This window comes from Zeus faber (genome assembly GCF_960531495.2).
Source record: "Zeus faber genome assembly, chromosome: 5".
In the NCBI taxonomy this organism is placed as follows: Eukaryota; Metazoa; Chordata; class Actinopteri; order Zeiformes; family Zeidae; genus Zeus; species Zeus faber.
The window spans coordinates 18263018-18274473 of NC_137192.1; the positions used below are offsets into that span (position 1 = coordinate 18263018).

Genomic DNA, 11456 nt, shown 5'->3' on the forward strand with positions numbered 1-11456 from the left:
TGGGTGGAAAAGAGAGAGAATTAACAGTCTGAATCCCCCTTTTTGAACGTGCAGTTGTGCATTTGAAGAAATACAATATATTGGATAAAAATTGAAACAAAAAAAAAAAAAAGTAATTGGAGCTGGCTTTATATTGCAAAATGTTTGAATTATATTGCTCGTTTTTAGGTTTAAATCTTAAATCTCTCAATTTTAAGGTTGGGAGAACCGCAAAAATGTATAGGTTTTGCAAATTGAACTACAAGTTGATCAGATCAGTCTTGTTTTTTTTCCCAGAGTGTAATGTTACTTATACAACAATACAATTATATACAGTACAGGCAATACAGTTAACTCTTAATATTGATGCTTTATTTTACTCCAATGCCCATAATGTGTTGTGTTACAATGAAGCCGGGGAGCAAAACAAATGACGGTCAGCGCTGATCCGAAATCAGTCCAGTTATTCAAAATTAGGATTTGACATTGTACTTTATGCACACAAGAACACACACACACACACACACACACACACACACACCATTTAATATCCAAACAGAAGACATGACTCGGTGTGTAATTGACACATCAAAACAGTTTTTAAGTTACTGCTGAGGACAGAATGCTGTTGGTGTTTGCAGAGCGAGCGGTGACCACCGACGGCCGCTACATGTTCCCGGCGGAGTTGGTTCAAGGTAGATCCAGACAAAATATAGAAGAACAAGACGGGCCTTTTCTGCTTTGACGTGCCAGTCCGCCGGCTTATCTGTGTGTGTGTGTGTGTGTGTGTGTGTGTGTGTGTGTGTGTGTGTGTGTGTGTGTGTGTGTGTGTGCGCGCGCGCGCGTGTGCGTGTGCGTTGCATAATGTGAACAAGGCTTTAATCAAATTCTCTGCAACACAATCACGCGCTCAAACGCTGGCCGAGGCAGCCGGACGCGCGCCTCCGGCCTCACGTGTACATAAAGAGCTCTTCACCATTAAGTTCTCGCTCCGCCGCCGTCTAAATGTATGTGTCTCCCTTAAGCGTTTCTGATTGAAGTTTTTCTGATGTAATGTGTGTGTGTATGTGTGTGTGTGTGACTGTATATATATATATTTATATATATATATATATATATACACACACACACATATAACATATAGCAGTTCTCCTGCAGCTCGTGGGCGCCCCCATGTGGTGGAAACACTACGTGATGAATGCTGGAAATGCTGGAAACACCAGGAAAGCGCTTTCTGTTTCTGTGAATTGCTTTGAATCCACAACTCCATCCGCCAGCACTGACCAGTACTTCCCATTGCATCACACGAGAGCTGAGGCCTAGATGAAGAACTTTTTGACACCTCGGTGATGGCTGTGCGTAATTACTTTAATTGGACATTTACTGATTGAGAAAACCCAAATCCCATTTGATTTGAGAAGCTCTTTCAAGGACTGGGAATGGATTTATGGATTAATTTGCACACTTGTATTTCTTTGGCAGCATTTGTGTGCGTGCATATTCATGTACAGTCCTGTGTGTGTGTGTGTGTGTGTGTGTGTGTGTGTGCGTGCGTGCGTGCGTGCGTGCGTGCGTGCGTGCGTGCGCGTGGCCGATTTATACAAACTACTTTCCATGTCCGTATCTTTCTCTTTCCTGCAGCAGTAAGCATTTATACCTTGTTCTATATAAACATCAACACTTTGTATTTTTTTTCCTTTTCTATTTTTTTCTGCCATTTGATCTCTTTCTCTCCTCTCCTTCCCTCGGTCACATCTCCTCTCCATCTACCTCCTCCCCACTCGTTTTATTTTCTGCTCTTTTCTTTCCCTCCCTCTCCTCTTCCCTTATCTCACCCTATCTCTCTCCTGCACATTTCCCTCCTCCCCCTCCTCCCCTCTCTCCTCTCTCTCTCAGAGGAGAAGCTGAGCCTGGACCAGAGCGAGTGGGAGGACATTCATGTCATCACGGGAGCTTTGAAACTCTTCTTCCGCGAGCTTCCCGAGCCGCTCGTCCCCTATGGCTTCTTCACGGACATCGTGGAGACCGTCAGTGAGTCGACGCCCGCCGCCTTCGTTCCCCCACTCACAGACGGATAAAAGCTCCGTCTGTGAACCCGTCACCCCCTTTACTACAACCACTACACTTATGGGGGAGGTTAGAAATGAGTCTACATTTACATTCAATTTTATTATTCTATTATTAAAAATAAAAATAAAATAATATTCTATTATTTAAACCAAAAATATGTAAATAAAATAATATTATTCCATTATTCCTTCACTTTTGTTGAATAAATGACGACAAAAAAAAAATCTTTTGTCATGAAGTGAATTGTTGATACGGAGGTTTATTCTTTATTCAAATTTTTCTATTCTTTCTATTTTTTGTTAATTTTAGGTTTATCGTTTTTATTTATTGTATTATTTATTGTTCACTTTTTACTTTTATTTGATTGTTTAGGTTCATTGTATATTGCCATTTGCTTCTATTTTTTTGTTAATTTTGGTTTATCGTTTATTACCATTTTTCCATTTTTATTCTATTACTTTATTATTATTGCCTATTTTTTATGTGAGCTGCTGAGTCTATCTATCGGTCTGTCTGTCTGTCTGTCTGCCTGTCTAATATCAAATTTGTGAGTGATTCAGGGGAGGATGGATGTGCTAAGTCATTCAATTCCCTTTTTCTTTAATAGGCAAAGATTAGACTAGTTCATGAATATTTATTTTTTCTTTAACTGAGATGAGCAGCAGCTGCTATAAACCAACATTCACTTCCTTCAGAGCGAATGTTTCAACCTGTAACAGAACACCGTGCCGGAAATTCGTCTGGATCGTCCCAATAGATGACAAAGTGGCTTATTATTTTTTTTATTTCTGCGTCAGATCCACGGAAATTATCGTGATGTTCAATAGTAACATGAGCCGTTTCCTGCTGTGCTTTCCAGAGATGTCTGACCAATGGGACAAGGTGGATCGTCTCAAGTGTCTGGTGCTCAGCATGCCTCCTCCAAACCACGACACCCTGCAGTTCATCTGCAACCACCTGAGACGGTGAGAGGAAACAAACTCACACTAAACACACGAGACAAGACGTGTAAGATAAGATAAAATAAGATAAAATAATATAATATAATATAATATAATATAAGGTAGGGTTGTGTGAGATATGGTAAGATAAGATAAAATAAAATTAAATAATACAATATAATATGAGGTAGGGTTGTGTGAGATATGGTAAGATAAGATAAAATAAAATTAAATAATATAATATAATATAAGGTAGGGTTGTGTGAGATATGGTAAGATAAGATAAAGTAAGATAAGATAATAACATTATAAAATAAAATAACCTGACGACTGGAAAAAAAATTCTGATTGTCTTATTGGCTTTCTGGTGTATTTGTTCACACACTTCAGTCGCTAGATAAAGAAAAACAAAAAAACCTGCGTCACGAGAGACTTCACATAAATATCATCTAAAAGGTTTTTCAATTTTGCCTCTAAATGTCCGTATTGAGTTACGATCCGCCGTCCTTTCGGAACGGCCACCTTCCAACTACATGAAGGAATCCTCCCTTCACTCCTGCCAAGCGGTTTAGTCATGAAGGGAACGAAGCACGAACGAACCCCCCCCTTTATAAAAAAAAAACCAAAATAAATAAATAAAAAACCCGATTGTTCCTGCTCCTCTCGACCTGCCGGACTCTGACCACGAGAGGGGGTAGTGCCGTTGTTCCCCGGCTATTTCCACGGCCCTAAAAGCGAGACTCCGAATGATGAATCACACGCTGCCGGGTGCCAGCGCTGCGCCGGGATCGCCGCGCTGCAGTTAACTCTGGGTCTTGTGAAGATGAAAAGGTTAGGGAGAGGGGGGAAGATGAATGGTTCCTAACGTGCTGCGGGCCAGTTCCCTTTACAGTACATAAAGTGTGTGTTTTTTCACCGCTTATGGTTTTTCCTTCCACTTTTGGGGCGAGCGTTCGTGTTCCGAGGCCTGATGTTTGCGCCAGGGTGTGGTGGGCCCCTATGAATTTGTCAACTCTCTGTCTTTCTCTCATTCTCTCTCTCTCTCTCTCTCTCTCTCTCTCTCTCTCTCTCCCCTGTCATTCCTTTCTCCCCCTCATTCTGTTTCTCATTTGCGATCTCCCTCCTCCTCCGCCGCCCCCCCCCCCCGTCGCTGCCCTCCCCTCCGTCTTATCTCCACTTCCTTCCCGCTTCTTCTTCTTCTTCTGCCGCTTCCTCTCCTTCTTCTCCTTCTTCTCCCTCCTTTGCCCCACACCCATCAACCCCCCCCCCCCCCCCCCCCACACACACACACACCCGTCCTTTTTCTTTATCTTCTCCTCATTCTTGCATCCCTCCTTCTCATTCTCCTTATTTTCGTCTCACCCCCTCCTCCTCCTCCTCCTCCTCCTCCTCCTCCTCGGCTCCCCGGTCCCATGGGAGCGTTGCGGTCCGTCTGCTGGAAGGCATACCAACACCGCCGCCGCCACCGCTGGAACCTCTCTCTCCCGCTCTCCTCCTCCTCCTCCTTCTCTCTCTCCCTCCGTTTTCCTCCCCCCCCTCCGCTCTTTTTAATGTGGAAGTTTTGAGCAATTGCTGGCTGCTTCTGTGGCTTGGTGGGAATGGCATTTTTAGAAGAATGCCTCATGCTGGGGGTTTAACCCATTCATACACGAAGACACGCACACACACACACACACACACACACACACACACACACACACACACACACTTACAAACTCTTGCATGCATATTTTTACACGCATAAATATACTCATTGTCAAACATACAGGCATACACAATAAAGAGTGTCACATACATGCACATCTATTTAACTGCAAATTCAAATGCAGGAATGTGTGTGTATACAAATTCATAAACGCATTCAGAGAAGATGTCACACACAAACACACGCAGACACACACACACACACACACACACACACACACACACACCCATACACACACACACATATATATATATATATATTCATAGTCATATGAGATATATACAGTATATGTTATATATGTGTATACTGTATATGTACTGTATACTTATCTGTATACAGTATACACTGGAGGACACTCCAAAACACACACAGACACACACACACACACACACACACACACACACACACACACACTTGCCTTGTGCCGCTTTAAAGTCAGATCTTGTGTCCGTTTGATAGTCAATGGGATAATGATGCTGTCTACTCCTTCAGCTCCTTGACAGCTGCAGCACGTGTATCAGATTCATTAGAAAATATACAGCAGCCGATCCAGAGCCTTCGCTGTGGTTTGGAGCAAAACGTCTGTTCCCTTCATTCTATGGTTATTTTATCCCGGTTGATGGCTAAGCCCCTTTCTTTCTCTTTTGTTTCATGCCTCGCTCTTTCTTTCTCTTTGTTTTTTCTCACTTGTTTTTTTTTTTTTCCTCCCTTTCCCCCGCCTTGCCGCCCCGTCCGCAGAGTGCTTGAGCATTCGGACTCAAACCGGATGACCACGCAGAACATCGGCATCGTGTTCGGGCCAACGCTGATGCGCCCGGAGCGCGACAACGGCAATATGGCCATCAACATGGTTTACCAGAACCAGGCGGTGGAGCTCATCCTCAGCGAGTTCGACCACATCTTCGGCACCAAACGACTCTCATGATCTCCGCGACGCCGGGGGTCGGCGCGAGCCCTCGATCCGGCGTGAGAATGGGAACGGCGAGATAACGGCGTAGGTCCTTTTCCATGGGTGTTCAGGCATGAGGCGTGAATTGGTTTTCTCACCAAAACCGAAGTATGTGGCAAGAAAAGCCGGCGACAGCTTTAATTCATTACTTTTTGCCGCCGTATAAAAAAAGATGTTAAAACAGTTTAATGTTTTCGAGTTTAATGGTCCAACTTAAACTCACGCTCCATTACCTTTGCTTTCGGCTGTGGCGAGAGAAACGAAAACTGACCTCTGGACCTGATACTGGCGGATTAGATCCCTCTTCATCTTTCCTAAATGTGTAATCGAATTCAATTCGACGAGGTGGACGCTGGTCTGCTAGTCCGCCCGTCTGTAAATCACTTGTAATCTTATTCAAGAAATGAGATTGTTTGGAATGGCGGGCTCTCTGCGCAGCATTTCAGCAAATCGAGCAGAACCATCTCACTGTGAAAACACTGTAAAGCATCTCCTGCAGCAGGAAACGAAACACGCCGAGGAGGCGGCAGACGAAGGTCCTGCGGATAGAGGTTGGAGGACGGGGTGTGCGAGCGCCACCCTCGGCAAATAAATTATCTAGTATTTAGTTGAGACAGTGCGTGCGGAGTGTATTTTGGGTTTTATGTGATTTAGAGAGAATGAGAGGAGCGCTCCCAGGAGAACTCCCCAGAAAGCTTTTGGGTTTTTTTTTCATAGCTTACTATGCCAATTTTCATTGGTAATGTCTCCTTGTTACCAAATAAGTACTACATTTTTATGTGGACCTCTGGAACCATTGCTGTATACTATTAGAGTTTGTCTTCCAATTTGTACCGGTGCAAAACCCTGCTGAATTAAGTATCAACTGTTGATAACTGATTGTAAATATGTCGATATCCTCTTCGTCAACTTGTCGCACTTTGCAAACAGTCGCATTGAAATGTAGAAAATGTGCACGGCGAGAAAACAAGAAGCCTGACCTGTATTAACTCCTGCAATAAAACCTGCGAGCCGATGGAGCCGTCGCGTTTTTCCTGACGAGTTGTTTGTGCTGAGCGACGGCTTGCGTGAGAGATAGTGGACGTGTGGAGGTATGTGGGTGGGCGGAGACGTCCCCTGTGATGGGTGTAGATGCTGCTTTTAATAACAGAACAAAAGAGGAACTGGAAATACATATGTTTAAAAAATGTGGATTTTCCCCACACACACACACACACACACACACACACACACACACACAGAGTATTTTGTGGCTTTGGTAATTTTATATTGACTGTGGGTTTGGCATAAGACAAAATGGAGCGAGGAAAAAAATAGAAAAGGAAACAAATTAGGTACGCAAAGAAGGCCGGTTCGATTTTTTCATTTTTATTTTTTTCGTGAATTGCTAAAATAATTTGTTTCAGCAAAAGGAGTATGATTGATAGATCGACATCTGAAGGTTTGATGGAGGAAACACTTTATTTTTCAGCACATTGCCCGGCTCAATCTTTTTATCTTTGACGGCAGCGGTTGTAATTTTTATTTATTTTTTTAATCAAAGAACCCTGCTGTTTATTTGATTTGAGTGATTGCCCCTGGTGTTAGTGTCAATGTATACATTTAGCCCTAAACGCGTTGTGCCCCTTTCAAGATATTTTTCCAAACCGTCAAATATGTACTTCATTTTTTGTTTGACAGCCCCGTGTCCTGGTACCAACATATTGTGAATGTTTCCATCCAGCGCAGACTATAAAGGAAAAAAATAAAAATACTTTGAGGACAAATCTGGAGTCCTCTTACATGCAATACGCATAACACATTGAGACCATTAAATGATTCAATATCTGAGAAATTCTTGCTTTTCTTTTGTACATTGCTGTAATTATGTACTATTATACTATATCCTCTGTCCGACCATCTGAAATCAAAGAGATTTATGTGTGAATAAAACCCAATAGTATAAAATCCTTGAGGACGCCGTCTTCTGTGATGTGATTTCTGTATCTTGGTGCCATGGCGCTAATCAGCCTCTAATTTTAGAGACATCATCAAACGATCTGCTTTTGCAGTGAGAATAACACGCTATTGTTTAATCCATCACCATCTACTCTTATATTTCCATTGTACATAAGTAATTATTACTTATTTTTCTCTCAGTGATAGAGTGCATAATTAATATATTGTCTTAAGGAGCATTGTGTTTATTTGATTATTAATGGTCATGATTAATGGCAATTAATTAGTACGAATCGATTACTACAATGAAACAAAGAATATTAATCATATTAAGAAATATGAATGACTTTTATTTGGCGAAGAAAAGACAACATGCCAGAAATGTAAGAAATGTGTTCACCCTTTTAGTGTGTGATACGTTTTAATAGAAAAAAATATATAAACATTGAAATATATTTCCTCCAAAAGTCAAATCTGAAAATGTTGATCAAATCCATACTAAAAAATAATAAACTAAGTAAACTACATGATTTTCTTTAATTTTCCTTCCTTTAAGACTGAACACTTGGTGTGAATGTGTCGTTTTCCACTTCCGGGTTTACGCTCGCCTTCGATCTAAAACACTTACGTTCTTTTCTCTGAGTTACTATATTTGGGGTTTTTCTTGGTCACTTGAGGTGGTGGAGATATTTTTCCACCCGAGTTCATCCATATCCGTATCGACCACAGCTCACTGCACTGGTTTATCAAATTCACCGCGGCCGCCTTTCCCTTCTGGCTTCCCTTCCCGATCTTTGCATCGTTGCCGGGAAAGGCGGACCCCGCCACCAACCGGGGGGGCCCAGCATATAGAGGAACACATACATAGCACAAAGCCAAGTCAATTGCTGTTTCTGAAAAAGTGTCAATTAAAGGGAAGTATCAAACGTCTGATTTTTATTTATTTATTTTTTACCAAATAACCTTACAGATTACCACTTTAATGGTCCGCAGGAACAGCCCTATTTATATGTCTCATTTTCAAAGTGTTTGATGCGGAATCCGAGACTTGTCCACGGCAGCCATTCTTCATTAAATATCACCTTACACCTTATTTGCTTACACTGCGATGGAAACAAACCATCCCGCCCACGTCAAAACAGCTAACATGTTTGTGCTATGGTTGACAAATGATTGTATTGTATGATGGTTGGACCATCGTAGAAACAACACTCGTCAACTTATTCAAACTTTAATTGCAAGAGGTGTGAAAGGCCTATTCTCTTTTGTGGTCAAAATAGGCCGACGCATCAAAATGGGGTGCGAAGTGCTTATAGACTTAAAACCGTAAAGATGTTAATATTATGTATAAAAGTTCATCGCCCCAAATTAGGCAAAGTCACCTAGTCACCTAGGCTGAAACCAGGATGTTACCCAGCCTTTTAGTGATGATAAAAACTCAAATTTAGGTAAAATCCGTCCGACATAATTCAAGGGATAAATATCACCTCACTCAGACTGTTTGCTTATACTGCGGTGGAAACAAACTATCCTGCCCACGTCAAAACAGCGTGTCTTGTTTGTGCTACAGTTGACTAATTATTGTCGGCGCATAGAACCGACACTGTCAATTTATTTCTTTTTGCGTCATTCGGTTTTGAATTGTTAGTGTACAGCGGCGGCGTGGACTAAATCAAAATCCAAATGTCACATCTCAAAGGTCAGTGCGCTGCAGATACTGGGTGTATCAAATATCCTGGGCGAGAACAAAAAAAACGCGCCGAGTCGGTTGAGCCTCTTTGACCGCACGCACGGGGTTGAGAGGCAGAAACGAGTCACCTCTAAATGGATCACCATGCAAATACGGCCCCACAAATAAGTCAGACCTAAGCCTGTGGGGCGATAGAAGCTGTTCACTGTGACGGGAAACGGGGGAAGCGGGGCAGACCACAACCTGACCCACACATTACTTTACACGACATCTGTATTCACCCTTGTGATTGATTTCAGAGGGGTTCTGATCAAATAGTAGTATCCCGGTGCAGTTATTTTGTGTACTGCGTATTCGCTCGCTTGGTAATGGCGTCCTTTAAAATGTTGTTTTGGATCTGACGGTGTAAAAGTGGAGGTTCGGGCCTCCAACCCCAACTCCTCTCGTCATGGTATTACAGTTATAGGATTTCAATCTCTGTAACGTCTGATTAACATTGATCAATATAGTCACAATATAGAGAATGTGGTGAACATGTATGTACAATTTTATTACAAATATTAACATGCAAAAATACAAAAAAAAAGGCATTTCAATACAAAAGTCGTAGCAAAAAGATACTGCATGGTATAAATGTGTGCAGACAGGAAGTGAAAGTAAACATGTTTGCCCTTTTTAGACATAGCGTAAAATACTGTAACAGGTCAGAGCTTTGCCAAAAGACAGCAGTTGGCTTAAAAAACAAAGTGTGAATCTTTGGTGAGGAACGTGGTGTACGCACACACATTGGGAGCAGAAGGCGTCGGATGCCCCGAGAAGGCACGGTGGGGGCTTCACGCCTCCGGCACCGCAACCACCCTCTTATCTCCTTGAGCCAAGGCCGCGTCCCATTACTCACAGTGTCTGAGAACATGGAAGGCACCTTTTACGCTGCCAAAAAAAGAGGAACTACGCGCTGTGTGTTCCACCTCACCCCGGTCGCTGTGTCTCCACGTGCAGCCCAAACGTGTGACACTTCACCGTCACCACAGTGTGGAAAAACACGTCGCAGCACATGTAAATACTTACGGTAAAAACCCACACGTTTTAGCATTAGATTAAATAAAGCAACTCCACGTGATTATACATAAACCAGGTAATGCACAGCGACAGTGTAAGCTTTATTATCAAAGGCAAAACCCCAAATAGTGAATCTAAAACCATCCAATCTCAAACATTCAGCATCCACTTCAAGATGTTCTGGTTTATTGTTATGTTTCAATTTAAAGGTAGCGTACAACTATCCTTAAGAGGTTTGTAATTCAATAGGTCTTTTTTTTTTATCTCTTTGATATGTTGCTTTTGCTAAAATAATTTGATAATAAAGCTATTTTATGGAAACGTAATTAATAATAGTTAACTGGTTTTAGCATCTACCAAAAAAATTTCACAGCATAAGTAAAAACTAATCCAAAATCCAATCACTGGCTTTGACACAAGTAATAGCTACAATTTGAAGATGTATTCATATGTAAGTAAATAACAACTCAAATTATTGCATATTCAATTTGAGGCCCTGATCTGATCTCTACAGAACAATTAAAAGAAGCACAAATTGCATTGATGGAGAAGAATAAATAAAAATGACTGAGCAACAGATAATCCTGATCAATATGGCTGTTTACCTGTATGATCTGGCCTTACATGACATGTAGCCATAGTCACAGTTATATTTCCCTGCTAAACATCTATTATGCATTAGTGCGGCGGGATTGAACTCCTTTGGGGCCTTGTTTCTAAACTTGTTGATCATTGACCTTCTTCTACACCCGGTCAGGGCCTGTATATCAACCTAAACCAAAATTGAGTAGGTTTGGAAATTCTGAGCATGTTACAAAGAATTTCACTTTTAAAATTGCCGCTTGTGTTAAATTAACCAAAACCAGTCAAAGTGTGTTATATTCCATAATAAAATACTGTATTTTGCATCATTAAATATATTTTGTCGGTATGGCTTAGGTCTTGATTTGAGAGTTGTTTTTTTTTATCTATCAACATGAGTAAAAAATCACTGGAATAAATAAAAAAAGGGATAATTCTGAATATATAGATAAGATAGCAATATAGAAAATCACACACTCATAAAAAAAGTATTTGTATACAAATTGCATGACTTGAAAAACGACACAAGAAACTTCACTAAGG

The 11456-nt window shown here is 41.4% G+C and overlaps 1 protein-coding gene across 1 annotated transcript in view; it reads left to right on the forward strand.

The window, feature by feature from the left end:
- The window catches only part of arhgap9 (Rho GTPase activating protein 9), a gene marked incomplete at its 5' end in the record, with an annotated part of 30507 nt that extends 23852 nt beyond the window's left edge, over window positions 1-6655 (forward strand). The window contains 4 exons of the mRNA XM_080000546.1: window positions 621-674; window positions 1876-2010; window positions 2909-3014; window positions 5434-6655. Of these exons, the coding sequence (XP_079856672.1) occupies window positions 621-674; window positions 1876-2010; window positions 2909-3014; window positions 5434-5620 (482 nt within the window). The 3' untranslated portion in view covers window positions 5621-6655. The remainder of the gene's footprint in view (window positions 1-620; window positions 675-1875; window positions 2011-2908; window positions 3015-5433) is intronic.
- Between the last annotated feature and the right edge of the window lie 4801 nt (window positions 6656-11456).